This window comes from Helicoverpa zea, chromosome 7 (genome assembly GCF_022581195.2).
Source record: "Helicoverpa zea isolate HzStark_Cry1AcR chromosome 7, ilHelZeax1.1, whole genome shotgun sequence".
Lineage (NCBI taxonomy): Eukaryota > Metazoa > Arthropoda > Insecta > Lepidoptera > Noctuidae > Helicoverpa > Helicoverpa zea.
The window spans coordinates 5198312-5216326 of record NC_061458.1 but is presented as its reverse complement, the minus strand read 5'-3'; the positions used below and the strand labels follow the sequence as shown (position 1 = coordinate 5216326).

At 35.5% G+C, this 18015-nt stretch overlaps 1 protein-coding gene across 2 annotated transcripts; it reads right to left on the bottom strand.

Moving 5' to 3' along the window:
• Nucleotides 1–471: 471 nt before the first annotated feature.
• Nucleotides 472–16747, bottom strand: LOC124631914 (protein timeless homolog). Of its 2 annotated transcripts, none has more exons than XM_047166548.1 (22): nt 16349–16747; nt 15883–16066; nt 15353–15487; nt 14766–15022; nt 14354–14551; nt 13916–14098; nt 12535–12822; nt 12333–12457; nt 10376–10529; nt 9556–9636; nt 9174–9283; nt 8703–8759; nt 8461–8533; nt 7970–8168; nt 5926–6074; nt 4850–4944; nt 3793–4002; nt 3434–3601; nt 2666–2860; nt 1673–1869; nt 944–1418; nt 472–643 (listed from the first exon to the last, which is right to left on the bottom strand). In XM_047166548.1, the coding sequence occupies exons 1-22, from the start codon at nt 16600–16602 to the stop codon at nt 549–551; spliced, it is 3882 nt and encodes a 1293-aa protein (XP_047022504.1). In that variant the 5' UTR covers nt 16603–16747; the 3' UTR covers nt 472–548. The 2 variants fall into 2 exon arrangements, with proteins under 2 accessions (XP_047022504.1, XP_047022505.1); XM_047166549.1 differs by having other exon boundaries at nt 8703–8756.
• Nucleotides 16748–18015: the final 1268 nt, after the last annotated feature.

Genomic DNA, 18015 nt, shown 5'->3' with positions numbered 1-18015 from the left:
GTACTGGTGGAAAATTTTGTAGAAAAGAAAATAATGAATTTTTCAGTACAGTTTATACGATAGTAAGCAGTAAACGCTATTGGTTCTACTTGGATAAACATTGGCTGTATCACAAATACATTTTTTCCAATTGAGTCGGTTGTGTTGCACAATATTAGCAATATCGAATGCGAGGACTCGATCCCTTGCAATGGAAGGCAAATGCCAGCAAGCGAGCTCACTGACTATATTGCGATTCGATGGCGGGATCATATTGGAATTCCTACGTGAAATAATAACATAAGAACTGCACAACGACTGTTTATTTAAGTCTAATTTGAACATATGCATGTGAAGAAAGCTGAGGAAGATTTTTGTAGAGTTTATTATTATTTATTACGTACAAAATTTGCTGGAGTTAATATCGAATGTATGCAAGATGCTTTAAGGTCACTATTTGGATAAACCGGCGGACATAAGAGAAACTCAAAGTTGCTTAACATTACATAATATTTATTCTTAAGGCCAACTTACAATAAAATACAAAAACCAAAGAATTATGTTCAACACTATTCAGAATCATCTTCAATAACTATTCTTCGCTTCTTTTTGTCGCGTCTCGACGACACAATTATGTCGTCATTATCTTCAGTGCTGCTGTTATCTGGGAAAGTGGGAAAGAAAATATATAAATAAAGTGACCGTTTTAAAACGCACAATTAGAAACTAAGTGGTGTCTATTATGTTAAGTTTCACTGCAGTAAAAATCGTAAAAACTTACGTAAATAAATAATCATTGAAAGGAAATAAATCAAAGTTAGCAATAGCTTTTCTAACTAGAAAAATAATAAAGTTGACGACACCTCACTAAATGCCAGTGGGCTGTGCTATGTAACAAAATCTTCACCCGGAGTTGCCGTTACAAATTACATAATTATTTATTAATATTGCCGTGTCTACTCACCACTGTCCATTTTTGGTATATTGCTGATAATATCCTCACTATCCGGCAAGTCTTGCTGCAAAGTCCGTTTAGCGAATGATAGAATATCGTCATCGTCGTCACGAGGCACAATTTCGTCATTGTCATCGCGAGTCACACTTTCGTCTCCTTCGTCAATTTTCTGCATTTTCCCGCGACTATCCTCATCTTCAGAATCACTTCGCACACGTTTCCGATTGCGTATAGTTTCATTATTGGGTTTTGTGCCACTTTTATCGACAACATTTTCTACGTTATTTTCCCGCATCTTCCTCAAATTATCGAACAAATCATCGTCATCACTCGATTCTTCTCTCTGGTTTGTATCGAGTTCTGTAGTTTCGGTCACCTCACTAGTGTCGATAATAAGTTCTTTATGAATAGCTTTTATAATTATTTCGCGCCTTTTCCTGATAGTCTCAAAGTGCAAGGCGCTTGGTATTCGCCAGTATTTTTCCTGTAACGGTTTGATTAATTTAATAACTTGGGGGAACAAGCATTTTGCAAGGACTCTTAATGTTGCTGGGATGACTAGACAGTTTATTATTAATTAAAATGTCTTTGTAGGTACATCGTTAGTTTAAGGAAACGAAACTTTGCTGCAACAAATACCTATGGAATTCTCTGTTTTGGTATGTGTGTGTTTACTCAATTTTTTTTTTTTAATCAGAGGAGATTTACTATTTTTGCAAAATGTGTCTGTGACATTACCTGTTCATCAAAAGGTGGCACCACGCCTACTCCTCGCAGCACTTTCTTGAACAGCTCCTGATCCATAGCCTCGACAGAGTCTTGAGATATGGGGACGAGAGGAATTCCCTCACCTTCTGCATCGTAACCTTCGGCCTCTTGGTCCAAAGCAACCTCTTCCAAACTCTCCGCCAACCATTTCAAAGCTTCCGTTAAACCTACAAGCATTTTCATTAAAGTTTGCTCCTAATACTCTATCTATCTATGGATTTGTTTAATAGATATAGAATTTTTGACATTAGACATTAGGGCTACCTATACAACTCATGTCAAATTCCTAACTCCGGTAACATATACCTATAGAATATTTGTGACGACAGTAGTGGCCTTACTACAAAAACTGAAACATTTGTTTTACACTTGTCTAAAAAAAATTATGGCTGCAAAATGAACCATATGTCAACGTCATAATCTGACATTTTTTTAGACAAGTCTTAAACTGACGTTTAAAAGTTTTTGTGGTAAGACGGTAAATGTTTATATCAAGTCTTTTATTGAACTACGATATTAGTTCGGACTTCATATACGAACGGAGAAAATAACGGGAAGCAGAATTATTAGAAACCCGAGAACTAATAAAGCGATTTTGCTCGAACAAATTAAAAAGTAAAAATTGTCGTGCAGCGCTACACAATGGAGTTTTAAGTTTTTCCTTAGTCATTTGTTTGTGTTTTTAATAAGGAAATATAAATGTTGTTTTTATTATTAATTACATGGGTTTCATACTAGAGTATTTTGCTGCTTATAGATAGGCTTGAGTTTGTTCGCGTACTTTTCGTACGAGATTGACGTTCGGCAAATGTCTCAAATTCAAGAGCGGATAATCTGCTAGTTTGAAAGCGTTTCAAGAGACATATTTCAGAAATATCCATTTCACTATTTGAGCCTTTTCTCTAAATAAGGGGTTAAATATTTTGAAAAAACATATTTGCGTGTAAATAAGATAAGACTCACCATTGTCGACGGCTTGCACCATCAGCTTAGCGATCTCATTAGCAGTCAGTTCGATACGTTTCTGTTGTTTCCCAGTCTTTTTGTTTATCGGCTTCGAAACGCTCTTATTCTTTACTGCTTTGGTTTTAACCGGCTGCGGCGCTGTGTCGTTGTCAGAGTCTGACTTGTCAGACGAGTCAGAATCAGAAGAATCGCCTAAAATGGTTTTAAATGTAAAAATTAAAGTAAGGTTTTGTATGTAATAAACAAATATCTATGGGTATTTGTTTATTCTAAAAGTTCTGTGAGTGCAGTCTATTTCAAGAATCGATATATCACGTATCCTACAATAACATTTATTTTTCGTATTCAAGGCATATAATTCAATATCTTTTTTGAAATGTACACTTGGAACATTTCAGCCGTACATACTCAATGTAAATCATACACCCACTAGAAAACTGTAGGAAAATGGGTTAGGTTAAACCCACGCATTGATAATGAATTCTCCATATGTGGGTAGATTTAATATTCAATAATGTGAACAGCGGGCTTCGTAACAGTTTGCGGGTACTACTTTTAATATTCTGATGATTGAGCATGAGTATGTTATTTTCATAAGCCGAGAAGGAATATAAACTTGAATAACTAGGTTTATTTAGTGGCGTTGCTTTTAGCTATTTTAGGAAAGCAAAAACTGGGATCAGACTAATGCTATCGGGCTGTCGCGACTATGAGGTGGGGTGAATGTCAGCGCTAAGAATAAACTTAGCGAAGTTAGTTACTTACTGTTCGATTGATCGTCATCCGCGGCACCGCTTTTAGCGTTGGATTTCTTTTGTCTCTTTTTGCGACATTCCCTTTTGTCTCGAATCATACCTAACTCCAGTAATCTGTCGACGTAGCTACGCTTTTGACGTTTGCGAGGCATACGCGGCATTATTACGCCCATTGGATCTGAAAGAACTCTTTGTTTTTTAAATACCATTCGCAGTCTATTCTAGAGATATTTCGTGGAATTGCGTTTTGCACGTGTACAACATTTCAAGGATGATATTGGAATGGAAGCGTTACATTTTCCTTGATGTAATTTAAGAAACAATGAATAAAAAATTAGTTGTTTGTATTGCAGTATGCCTTAGCCTTACCTGGTACATCTTTGTATTGTTCCCACAGTTCTGTGAGCAGTTGATCTTCCTCTTCACTGAACACTTTGGGGACTTTCTCTCTGGCGGGCTCCTTGTGGCTGCGTTTAGTCGGCGCTCGGAATATCAGTCCCAATTCCTTTAACTTCTTTATAACGCCGCGTCTAGTTCTCGTCTGGTCTATGAGATTCTCCAAAATCCAGTCGATCACATCTTTGCAAGTAAAAGATAAAGAATTTCAGTATTCGCGTTTATATTTAACTTCTCGGGTTGAATCCTCGAGGAGTCGTTTGAAGAACTAATGCATATGTTAAACGGGTTTCCGCAAATGTTCAGTTTATATACGCATCGGTTGGACTTGGAGCGTAAGCTGCCTTTGAACTCCTTCCAAACCATGGTAATAACTAGGTAACATGGTTACTGGCAAGTTTCACCAGTTTCTGATAGTCTCTGGTAGCATATCAGGAACTTACCTGACTGATAAACTACAGATCTCGGATAGCAATATCTAACAAAGATTATAAGTAGCCTTTTCTGATAATCACAATTAACTATCAGATAGCTAAGTGACACTATCGGTAACCAGTGAAACCGAGCTTCTCCATTATTCAACCAACGATAGGTTACGTAGGTAATATTTTTTAGTAATTAGTTTGCTTTGTGTAGTGTTAGTTCAAGTTTATCGTGTTTGAACGCGGCAATACAAACACGAGTGTAGTGCGATATGTGGGCCGTATAATGGCGGGATAAGCTGACACATTCATGTTAGAGTATACTGTATACTAGCTAATTATACTGAACCTTTATATCTAATAATTAGCACGCTTTCAAAAATCCCTGACTGTGGGGAATTTTAATTTTGTGGGGAGACTATATGTTAATATTTTATAACATTACAGTTTATGGTTTAAAATTTATAACAGCATCCTATTATGTCTAGTCACTAAGAATATTGGTGTAAGTTGGTACAGTTTCATTACAAACCAAATGGATTTTTAATGTGGATTGAAATTTAAGCATTTAAAAGGGAAACGGTGGCTTATTTAATAATATTTCTTACCTTGGTCCGTTTCAGGGTTGCTTTGATTTTCCATGTATAACCTACGTAATTCCTCCTCTTGCTCTTCAGACCAAACGCCTTTACCAGGCTTGTCCCTAAAACAAAATGTTACGCTTTATTTATCTATAGGTAGTAGTAATTTAAAATACTTAGTTTTAAGTACAAGAAGAGGTAATATATTTTATAGAATTTAACAGATTGCCTATCTGGCAAAAAAAATATCGGATCACCCAGCTTAATTAAAATACACGCGAAAACTACTAAAACACTTTGCACACAAAATAAAGCGCTATTCTTTAAAAAATCATCAGTACCTTATGCAAGTTTTAAATAACGATGAAAAAGAAAAAAACAGCTTCAAGATAGGAGCTGAGTTAACCAGCATTTCAGTTGGCACTATCTTTGAATACATTAAACAAAGTTACAGGTGTCCTTGCATTTCGTAACATCTCTAGCTACCACAAAAACTGTTACCTAAGATTTAAATATTCCAGAATTAGGTCAAACCAGTTGTGCTTCGAAATTAAGCTAAATGTTTTTCTTTGTTCTGTGCTCCTTTTGACACCTAAAATAAGTCTAGTAAGGGATTACGCTTCTTGTTTTAAAATTTTCTTTTATCTAAGTTTAATGAAAGGTTTGGATAATAATGACTCTTTCTTTATTAAGATCTTGCAATTATATATTTAAAATGAATTCTTGTCTGCTCTAATATTAATAGATTTTTAAGCTTGTAATAAGAATACCTTCATTTTCAATTAATTACCTTTACAAAGTACACCTTACGGAATTGTTCTAAAAACGGATCTGACCTTTAGGTAATCAATCATAGTTTAGTAACGCGACCTATATCAACATTATCTTGTCCAATTAACGCGATCAAACGTTTAGAAACTGTGGACAAAGATTGATGATAGCGAATGTGAAAATGGTGTTACAAGAGGTCATTCACCTTACGCAGGGAAGCGTCAATCTGTGATGGGTCAACACTGACTAATTGGGTCAATAGGTTACGCGACAATTACTTCAGTTCAACAGCTTTTTTCATCCCTTCGTAAATGCATTTTAAACCCACTTACCTGTTATCACTATATAAATCATATCCATATTCGATATCAAGCGAGTCCTTCGAATTTTTCCAGAACAAGAGCTCTATAAACACTTTGGGATTCTTCGAAGCAACTTCTGTGAACTTCCTCAATATGAATATAGCGAACTTTTCCAATTCCTGTTAACAAAATAGTAGTATTCCTTGAGGGGTTTTTAAATTAAATGGACGTAGTTTCACGATAAAAAATGTTTGCTAAATTAGAATGTTGCTCATTTTTATGTACATTTTATTATTCTTGAAGCAAAAGAGTTAATAATAAATTACGAGATGTAATTATGCTTTGTTCGCAAAATTCCCCGGCTTTTATTTGCATTTCAATTTAGGGCCACCGTTAGGGTGACGTGAAGCAAGACAAACATTTTATTACCCAGTCACTGATAGGATGGTGCGTCAGGTTAATTTAGATTCTCGATACATTCGGTAGGCACAACACCCCTCGTGCGTCGATAAAATCTGTCCCTACCCTCCACACGTCGTATGCACGACAGAGAAAAAAGCTTAAATTTGGTCGCACGTGTGTCGTAATATGGGAAAAATATAAGGCTATAAAAACCAGTTGAACTTATCGAAGGGAAAATTGCATTGTTTTACATAACATCAGCTAGTTTGTGACCATATTTTTATACAGTATACGACTTTTGTGTCATTGTTTTAGTCATACTTTAGACGCCTTTTAGTGTGAGGGTTTTCATCTTTTCAACATAAGTTTTTTTTTTACTTTTATACGTCAGAACGTATGTTTCAAAAACGACGGGGATATACGCGGATTAACAAAAATACAAACATCTGAATTGAGAACCTCCACCTTTTTGGGAAGTCGGTTAAAAATAGAATGACAAGTTGATGGCTCATCGATCATAAGTAGGAGTCACGTCGCCCTTCGAGTCTTTACGAGTTACGTGGGCGTGTAGTATTTCCGTAGCGTTACATGTTATCAAACGAGACGTTATCGTGACCTTTAAGTTATGTAGGGGGGGTAATTGTGAAGCAATTATCACCCATAACTTAAACTTAGCGACCCTTAACAGTCGGATTATGGAGACAGAGATACGATAACCTCTATACTACATATATCTCCATAAGTAGAGAATGATGTTTCCATCTGGTATAGACCTTTTTATAAACCCAACACAGGGACAGAAATGCACAGACACACGGAGATTCCAACAAATATATTAACACTACCCGAGTTATTTATTTACTTAGGGTAGCCTCATAGATTACATATTATTTCGATTATTACAATAGTTTTAATAAATTGACCCATAAATTATGTTTAATTATAAGTTTCTTTACAATAAATTAAGTTGAAATACTTTATCAAACACCAACTATATTATAATACTAATTACATTAACATCGTAGGTACTAAATCATCTCCAGGCAAAACCTTCACAATGGTAACTAAGCAACACAAAGCAAAGTCAAGTCTTTACAGTGAAAGAGAACAGTTAGCAAACACTTGCCTTGAACTGCGGCACTCGATTGTCAAGGATTCTTTGGAATATAAGGCATAGTGAAGCTTGGAACATCATCTTTATAATTAACTAAAAATACTTTATGAAAAACCACCTATTCTATAATACTAATTAAAGTTAACCTTATTAAAACATTTTTGGGTTCCTTACCCAAAAGGTAAAACGGGACATATTGTTTTCGCACCTCTTTCCGTCTGTCACCAGGCTGTATCTCATGAACCGTGATAGTTAGAGAGTTTAAATTATCACAGATGATGTATTTCTGTTGCCGCTATAAGTAACAACAAATACTAAAAACTCCCATACAACAAACGTGTTTTTTTTTGCTAATTTTGCTCGATATCGATAACGGCAACAGGCAGATGCGGTTTTATAATGGTACGGAACCCTTCGTGCGCGAGTCCGATTCGCACTTGGCCGGATTTTCTCTCTTGCTTTTTTTCTTTCTATTAATAGCGTACTAAATGATCCCCAGGCACAATATTCACAATGGTAACTAAACAACACAAAGCAAAGTCAATTCTTTACACTTACCTTGAACTGCGGCACTCGATTGTCAAGTACCCTTTGGAATATAAGGAATAGTGTAGCTTGGAACATCATGGTGGGTCGCTTGCAGTCCCACGCGATGCGGTGCAGCATCTTGATGATGCAGTGGTTCGTGTGAGGCAGGTTTTTGTCGTAGCGCTCCAGGAGATTAACGCAAGCGCTTACGACGCGGGGGTGACAGAATCTGGTCGAAGAAAAGTGTTCCGTAAAGTAAGAAAAAAATCTCTCTGCTATAATCTAATTAATAAAGAAAATATTCTTATACACAGGCAATCCTTTATGATGGTGAAATTCTTGTATGAATATAATAGGTATGCTAAATCCTTGAATCTATGTTTAGAATGTCAATTTTGGGGAAATAAAACAGAATGTTTAGATTACCTTAATCGATCTTTTGACAGCGTGATGGACATAAGAAACGATTAATCTTTGTGTGTTTGTTTAGTGTGGGAGTATGTATGTATAGGTAATATTACCTGTTAACAAAATCTTTGAAATCAAAGTCAGTTTCGACGACGGCAGCACTCCTTTCTTCTTCCTCTTCTTCATCTAAAATCAACAAGTATCTATTCAATGTATACTATTAAATTAAAGCAGATTTTTTATATGAAACCACTTGTATCACAGTAACGTTAGAATCCGCCCGCATATCGAACCACAATTCGTTTGAAAGCCTCGCTTCGTTTACACTTCGCATTGTTTCAATACAAAAACTTACCCTCTTCGTCATACTCGGAATTGTCTTGAGTATCATTTACATCAACAGCATTGTCTGCTAAAACAAAAATAACCATAAACATGATACCCAACATTAAATATACCGCCCTAATTTAAATTATTATACTTCTCCACAAAATAAAAGGAACCAAATATATTTTCTTATTTTTCAAGAATCAAGCTTAATACTTTTAGAAAAGGTGAATATTATTCAGTGAAACTTGAGTTACTTTTTAGATGTATTAGTTAAGTACCTTTAAGTCAAAAGTTTTGTAAAATGCAAAGTGATCTTGACAGTTGGGAACATAAAAACAGAATACTTTCTGTTGTTTACTGAGCTTAGCTGAAACTAGAGAGGAGCAACAATTACTAATTCAATACTCTGTACTGTCTAGACTTGACAGTCTGTAGTAGTGAATCATTCTTTTGTGAAAATATTTATGATCTTTGAAATATGTCGTTCATTACTTACCAGCTGTCTCAACTCCTAAGTCGGTATTGTAAACAGTTTCAAGCATTGTTAACTCTTCGTCCTCAGTTATTCCATTTGTACCAAATATTCCTTCATCTGGCCACACTTCCCTGATAATTAAAATAAGATATTTTTTTCATAGCAGTCACTCGAATTAATTAACTAATTAAAAGCTTCAACTACAGCACGTTATAAAATGAAGTGAAGAAAAACTCGGTACAACTGCGACCACGCGATATTTTTTGTCGTAATTAGCGTTCATTAGTTAATTATTGTATTTTTATGTCAACATGAATTCTGCAAGTTGTTAATTAATTAGACATGGACTAAGCAAGTAGTCTTTAATGCTTTATTTGTTAGATATAAAACAATAATCACTTACCTGGCAGCCCTGAACATGCCGACTGCATCTTCGAATTTGTACTCTCGCATTAATTTCTGCACATTCTTCATACAGTCCTCTCTGCGAAATAATGTTATTATCAAGTAACCTATTTTTTGTGTCCTACAGCTTATTGATGGAGTGTGGCTATATAACTAAATTATTAAAAAATAATAACTTATATTAAATTTTGCTTTGTCTTATATCTATTCTGTTATCAATAAGTATACGAACAACAGTCCTAATTAATTGACAGCTCCTTGAAGAAATAAATACATAAACAAAATAACTTGAGCTGTAAAATCTTCATTACACAATCTAGGTAATGAAGGTGCCTAATTAAGTAACTATGTAGGTAAAGTTTCACTCAATGACGTCAAAGCAATAAGATTTTAACATTGTAATAGAATATTGTGTACTCTAGTTAAACTGTACAAACAAAAGATTACATTCATGCATAAAAAAGCGATGCGGTAAAAAAATAAGAAATGTAAATATATATTTTTTTGCAAAAACACTATTAAACCGCCTTTCGTACTTCTACGAAAAACAATAATCTTATGGCTTTTAGTCTGAAATTCGTTCAGTATTCAAAGAGTAAAAAACTCTTTGACGCAAATTCTACTGAACTGTCCTGGCCGACTTTCAGCCGCGGCGCCGGTTTTATCCAATGACATCAGCCATCCATTCAGAACATACATATTACAGTGCACAAGCATTTGCTTGCGATTTAGTAGGTATGTTGTTCTTAATCAATATATTACCACCAAAAATACAGTCAACTCAAAAATCAACAGGTAAATAAACAAACGAGTCTCACTTTTGCTGGTCAATAGGCACGTCAGAAGCGGCGTCAAAAGGCGGTGGATGTTCATCCACTCCCGAACTGATGACCGCGGCCATCTGCGCCCTGAGCTCGTCCCAGGCGGCCGGCGGGGACGCGACCTTAGTCTTTTGTGCACCCACCTTTTGTTCTAGAATAAAATAATTGCCTTTATTCTGTGGTCTTATAAATCTTTACATTACTGACAAGATTGTAAATCTATACTAATATTATAAAGCTGAAGAGTTTGTTTGTTTGTTTGAACGCGCTAATCTCAGGAACTACTGGAAAAATTATTTCAGTGTTAGATAGCCCATTTATCGAGGAAGGCTATGGGCTACTTTTCATCCTGGTTCGTCCAGAGATTCCGATGGGATACGGGTGAAGCTAGTATACTATTACCTATATACTGCTAAATTGACACAATATCAAACTTATCTATCTATATATATTTCTAGCCGTTTTCCCGCGGCCTGGGGGAGCTAGGGCCCGTACCGGGATATAATGTAGCCTATTTACGCGGGAAGAATATAGCTATACAACAGTTAAGAATTTTTCAAATCGGTTTTGTAGTTTCGGACCCGTTAGGGTGTAAACAAACAAACAAAAAATGATTCCTCTTTATAATGTTAATAAGTATATATTAATATACCAGGACAGGTTGTCTAGCGACATAGGTCTCCTCAAATTCTCTCAACTTACAACGATCCAAAGCTCTCTGTCTATATTAGAGGGGAGGTACGATTCTCCTCTGTTAGGTGATGTTGTTCACAGATGCATCGTGAACAACCACCTTGTATCAAAATAATTTTAAATAGATAGATATTAGGTTTTTACTAACATAGGTTTTAGTGTTCTTTGTTTACTAACCCATATGGATGTCACTTATCCGAAATAAAGATTATTTTATTTTATTTTTTTATATTCTCCTACAATCCCTAGTCAGGTCATCTTCCCATCTTTTGTTCTACCACAATATTAATTAGCTCCCTTTTATCACATCTGACCGTAAATTACTTTTAAAAGTAGTTATACGATTTAAGCTTTGTTTGTATCTACACCAAATAAATGAGGGTCGTTTCGGTTTTTTTGGGGTCTGCTACAGATAAGTGTTAGGCGGTTTTTGTGTGTTGTTTTTTGGTAATGTTCTGGTTTAATTTATTCGAAGGAGTTCAGAAGTTACAAAGGTGATTTTTAAGCAGTATTGGAATCTGATTTCACCTTAATTATTTATCAGGAAATCGCCCCTAAACATTTTTATAATATCGATTTAACATTTTTATAATCGATAATATCGTTTTTTTTTTTTTTTAATAATATAAATGTCATATGAACGCTTTATACGGCAAACAAGCCAATTGTCCACTAGTTTTTATGACATTCATATTCGCCTCGACGTGTAAAGCATTGTTGAGAACCACAGGAATGACAATTACCTGTTCTAGCTATCACAACCATCATTCTCCGAGCCTTTTTCCCAACTATGTTGAGATCGGCTTCCAGTCTAACCGGATGCAGCTGAATACCAGTGCTTTACAAGAAGCGACTGCACTGCCCGACCTTCTTAACCCAGTTACCCGGGCAACCCAATACCCCTATCACAAACCACCAAAAGATTATACGCGCAACAAAATCCGCTAGTGTGGAAGCGTTCTAAGCACAACACTATGCAGATAATAATATGCACTTCGTCGGCAGTTATGCTGTTCATGATATACGACGTTAGCTATCGTAGTTACCAGAGCATTACACACATTACACATTCATCATTTAATGGCTTGGATATTTCAAATTTATAATACAGTGGCTGGGAAATACCAAAATATTAGGGAGACTGGAAAAACAGACCATTTAAAATGTGTTGCGATAACGTAAGCTCTACTTTGAACAGTTTACTTTAAGTTGGAGATTGGAAGTTCATTAATAAGATTTTCTTAATCAAGTATAAACTTACTTTTCGGTTTGGATTTGGCCTTTTTCCTCACTTTCTTTTGAACAACTAGCCCAGTTTTCTTGCAGTAATGCTCCAACATTTTAAGAAACAAGTGAACAGTTTCCATTAAATCCACTAAATACGACCTGAATAGGAAAAACGAAATTAGATATAAAAATCAAAGTACTGGAAAAAATATTAATTTTATGGTACAGTAACTTACCTAGGCATTTTGTTTTCATCATAATTCAGGAATGTCGAAATAATAAATTCTCTATATTCCAATACATAAAAAATATTGCTTTTTAAAACTTTAGCAGATTCTTTGACAGAAGGATCGGTACTTTTGTCCATAGCTAACAGAGTGTTGAGTAATTCCTTGTAGGCTCTTAGCGCTAAATGTAGACGCCTCACCCAAGGTGAAAACTTTTTCTTCTCAACTTTGATCATGTCGTAGTATTTCTCCATTTGTTGTTGTACATAATGGAACATAGGCACCGACATTGTTTCACTGAAATCATTTTATTTATTAAATACTTTTTTTCTCTTATTCTTACCTATACTGTTTTCGAACCACTGATTTTGACTAGATTTCTGTTGGTCTACGCCAGTGGTTCTTAACCTTTTTGACATGAGGGACCACTTTAACTAAAGTTTATCTTGCCGGGGACCACCTCGTCGGTTTGCCTAAATTGAGAGTTCCTTGATAAAGAATATAAGCATACTTTATAGGTAATTAGCACTCATTTCTTTATTATTTAGCAAAAAACTAAAAGTTACAGATAATAAGATTTTTGTGACTGCATTCTCTTTACTAATTTTTGAAGTTTTGGTTTATTACTAGGTACTCAAAGTAAAACGCATGTCGGCAGCTGTAGGTAAGCAAATGCCAAGAAAGATAAAAACTCACGCCTATGTACTTTCGAAATGCGCGAGCGAAGCGAGCGCGAAATTTTTATCGGACTTAAACCAAATAAGTATTACGTAAAATTTAGCCCAAACGTTCTTAACTTTTTGATTGTTGTCAAATGCAAAAATAAGGGCATATAGTTTCTAAATACGCGAGCGAAGCGAGCGCGAAATTTTAATTATTTTTTAAGACTCAAAACCAAAATTACGTAAAATGTTGCGAAAACCCGCGCGCGCAAAGATAAGTCGATAAAAATAAAGTTAGATAACGTATATAGAAACGTCGAGAAGCAAAGCTTCGCGGACCACTTGGAATGCCTCCAGGGACCACCAGTGGTCCGCGGACCACCGGTTAAGAACCACTGGTCTACGCAAACAAAATAAAGTCCTTTTCACACAAACTAATGCGAAACAGGTATAATAGAATATCAAATTACATTTGAATTGTAAGAACTTTCGGACAAGGACGTTAAAAATTACTCTCGAGGTATATTATAACCGCGAGCAATACGATCACGCCTCATATCGAATGTTAACTTAGAAAACATTAATCTTTATGTTGAATTCCAGCTACAAGTCGAAAGTTCAGCTTTTAATGCGTGTCGTATAACAAACGAACTCATTATCACCTTCTTTACACGCCAAAAAAGTTTCACGAAGCATTCTATGTAAAATAAAGCATTTGTTGGACTAACCTGACTAAGCCAACTTGGAAATTATGGCCCCTATTGAACTCCATAAAGAACTTGACTGCCCACAAGTAATATGACTCATCATTTTGTTGGGCCTTGGCGCGCACTAACACATCTTTCACATAATGCATTAGTGGATTGTAAGAGCTGTTTAAGAATTCTATACAAAATTCTTTCAGGAACAATCTGTGGGTAATGGTGGTTTTAGTAGAAAAAGATATAGCAGAAAAAAAAAACAATAAATAAAAGCGTGACTTTGTGTAAAGTTGCGAACAAGACAAGAAAACAAAAAAAAAAAGAATAAAAATGGTAAAATCACTCTTCACTAATTAAATCAGCTTTTTAATATATAAAAAAAACTTGAAAAAAGGTCATTGAACTTCTCTCTCTCTTTTCATTCTAGTAGTCAGTTTTTCACCATGCTAAAGTAATATTACTTACCTGATAGCAAATGCAGATCTCCTCTCTAAAATACCACTTTCAACTGGTCTCCTATTCTTGGGTTTAACCAGCTTAGACTTCTTGCCGCCACCAAAGTCTAAGTTAGATATTTTGTTCAACGGTTTCAAACAAACTATCTCATTGTCTGATAAAGATTTCATGTTCTGCACTACATATGTGCCTCCAAATCGAGAATGCCTGTAGAAAATAATATACCGTAAGAATCACAAATTTTAGTATTTAAAAAGAACAACTAAAAGATAAAAGCCTATTTTGACAGCACCTAATTAGGATTAGATGACACAAAAAAAGTATGCAAGATGCATTAAACATGCATTTTTGACTATAATGAAATAGAATTAAAAAAAACATGAACATTTTTTTTTAGTTTTTGAAGTAATTAATGGTTTACCTTGTTCCAGAATATTGTTTAATCTTGTTGATCCTCTGTTTATTTTCAGACATTCTTATAGAGAGCAACTCTTGATCATCCCTCAGTTTTTCATCAACACTGCGTTGCAATGCGGCATCAGCCAGGCTACTCGGATTCTGTTCCCTCAACAAATGGGATATGATCTCAAGGATATGCATGAAATATTGCTTCTCGTTTTCAGAAGACATGTATAGGATAATGTCTAGAATGCCTGACTGATTGAGAGCCCACAACACCTAAAATAATAGTTGAAAACATAACAAAATATAGAATCTTAGTATTCCTTCCCTCCCGAGGGTTTATTACAATAATACCAGTAATTTTCAGTCATTACTTCACACTAATATTACAAAAGCGAAAGTTTGGGGTCTATGTTTGTTACTACTATAAATGCAAAGAGCAAAACTTAGCAGTTACAATAGACTTCAGATCAGAATCATTGGCTTCTTTTTATCCGGCTGTGGGGAGTACTTTTCTCTCAGGAAATGGGTGAATTTGCTGCCAGAAGCTAGTGTGGTCATAAGGAAACAATAACTCAGAATTTTTTTTAATGTATTGTTTCTAACCTGATCATGCACACTGGCATCATTCTCTGGCCTCCTCTCTCTGTCCAAGTCAGCAGGAACGTGAAGTACATTTCTAATTAGTATCAAAATCCTCTCAATGATAAGTCCTGTGTCTTCATCCCTTTCTGTCCAATCCTAGTAGAAAATTTTCGTATACATAAATAGAAATTATTCAATTTCAAATAGAAATAATTAGAAGTGGCCAGGAAGTAATAAAATATTCTTGCGTGACAATAATGAATAAGTGAAAGAAAACATACTCCAGCATCAGTTTAAGTCTTGAGTTATAATATTATTACAATATTGATAGATCTACAGATGTAACTTAATTCAAATGAACAGTGGTAATAGACTTTATTTAAATAATGATAATAAACTCAATGGCGATTGTAAAGGCCAGTTATATCTAGTATTATATAGCAGATATCATCCTCCGAGCCTTTTTCCCAATCATGTTGGGGTCGGCATGGGCTTCTGTTGCATTATATAGCAGATATTGGAGTAAATAAAATTTCAAGGCAAATACTAACAATTTCCAAAATCTTTGCCAATTTCTTAGCAAATATGTTCCATGTGTCAACTTTGGTGAACGCCTCCTCTTTGTAAGCTTGCAAATGTAATAGGATCTGTAGGTAGTTGTGCCTAGCTGTGCGCTCCACTGGCACTTCTTCTCGATACAGTAATAGAGCTGGGTTTGTGAGGTTTACTAGCAGTCTAGAAAAAAAGGTTGTTTATCTTTTATGTAAGTGTCATATCTAAAATATTGAAGTTGTTCTGATAAAAGTATAATGAAAACTTAAGGAGTTTACATTCAAAAGGTAATATCAATGCAAAGCTATTTTGCTATGATATTACCCTTTATAATAGGTGTACATAAACTTGGCAAGCCATTCATTCCTATGAAATAACATTTTATGTGAAATTTAATGATCATACTTGGGAATTATTGATGGAAAGCATTCATTTTAGAAGTAAGTCACTTATTAGCTAAAATACCTGAGGGTAACGTCGAACAATTCAGTGTTCTCCCAATGATCTATCAGCATCGGCAGTAGGTCACTTTGTAGCACTTTTGTTTGACCAAAATGTCGACGGATTTCATGATCTTCACCATCACGGCGTAAATAACGAATCAAATCTTTCACCGTATTAAGAGTAAAGTCGTCTATTAAATATTTTCCAGTCTTTTTATCATACGTCCCCAAAGCGTTGCAAGTGGCGGCTAATTCCGCCGACAAAAGCGAAGTCATTGCTGATATACTTCCACAACACGCACAAAATTAAATTTTATAAATTCACTTGCTAGTCTATTTGGTTTAAACTCATTATTTATTTCTTTTTACAGGATTTTCGAAACCGGCACAGTAAACATTGTGCACTTTTGATTTGACATTGACAGCTGACGTTTGACACCGAAAAGCCCGCGAAAACACAGCGCGCAGTTTCGTTCTGAAATGTTAATTGAAGCCAGTTTTTATTTTGAATGAAAAATATTACATCAATAATTTAAATGGTTCATTCCTGGATTCATTGTTTACTGCCACGGTTCATTATGTTTGGGCCGAGCTGCCCCTGTGTGCGAAGTGTGCGGCGCACACAGGCACCAAGCAAATAGGCGCCGCACGGCTGCGTCAGCTGCGTGGTGTCTCTGACTGATACATGTGGCGCTTTTGACAAATGCTACCGTCAATTTTGATATTAATTCCTCACGCTTGCTAACGGACGCTCGAACCCTGCCGGCTGTGGACCATTCTTATATACTTCCTTATTTCCCATATTATCTAATATATTCCCTTATGCTCTCTTTTATAACTATCCCTATGTACTTCCTTCAAGAATCCTTATGTACCTTCCTATTATGTTCTCTTTATCTTCTATGTACTACATGAAGCTTAAAATTCGACCGAGGTAGGTACTACGCACTCCTTGTTACAACAATTAGAGTAGGCAGGTAACAAGTTCATGTTTTCAATATCTACCCACACAGTTACGCAATTTTCTATTGAGTTCCAACGTACTACCCCAACAAAAAGAAAATTTTGCCTTTGTTGTTAAAAACATTAATTTCTCTTTAGTCAACGTTGAGGTACGTTCCTTTTTTACGTAACCAAAGTAATTCAGTACAAACATTTTGTTTGAAAAGTTTGTTTATCCATCCTTGTGACTCATATATAGTTTATATCAAGAGGGGAAGATCAAATGAATAAGTGTGCGATTATGGAACAAAAGAATTAAGGCAGAGGTCAAAGGGGTTGGAGTTTTAGACCTTGGTATTTCGTTTATAAGGAGGTAGTTATATGTAGAGATACAGGGTAACTTCTCAACGACTTTCTATTTGCTGGCTTTGGCATTGAAACTGCTTACAGTCCCTACTTACCTTTACGGAATTCTGGGAAAATGTGACTTGGAAGGACGTTTATGATAGGTAAGTCATTATTTACTTAATACTTACTTGGTAGGTATTGATGATGATGATGATGTCCTCCTAGCCGATTATCGGCTACGGCGGCTGTTCTCATGTAAGGAGATTAGCCAACTGCGCAGGACATATTATAGTGCACAAGCATTTGCGCAGACACAGGTGCACTCCCTATTCCTTCACTCTCATAGCCCGATGGGACGGCAATCCGACACGACCGGAAAGAGATCAGGCGCAGGACCAA

Bases quoted from the DNA above. Each gene is read 5' to 3' on its own strand.
- LOC124631914 (XM_047166548.1), bottom strand. From the start codon at position 16,602: ATGACTTCGCTTTTGTCGGCGGAATTAGCCGCCACTTGCAACGCTTTG. The intron at 12,458-12,534 runs GTAAGTTACTGT...TTTCCTATTCAG, and splicing joins GATGAAAACAAAATGCCTAG to GTCGTATTTAGTGGATTTAA. The intron at 8,169-8,460 runs GTAATATTACCT...TTCTTCGACCAG, and splicing joins TTCAAAGATTTTGTTAACAG to ATTCTGTCACCCCCGCGTCG.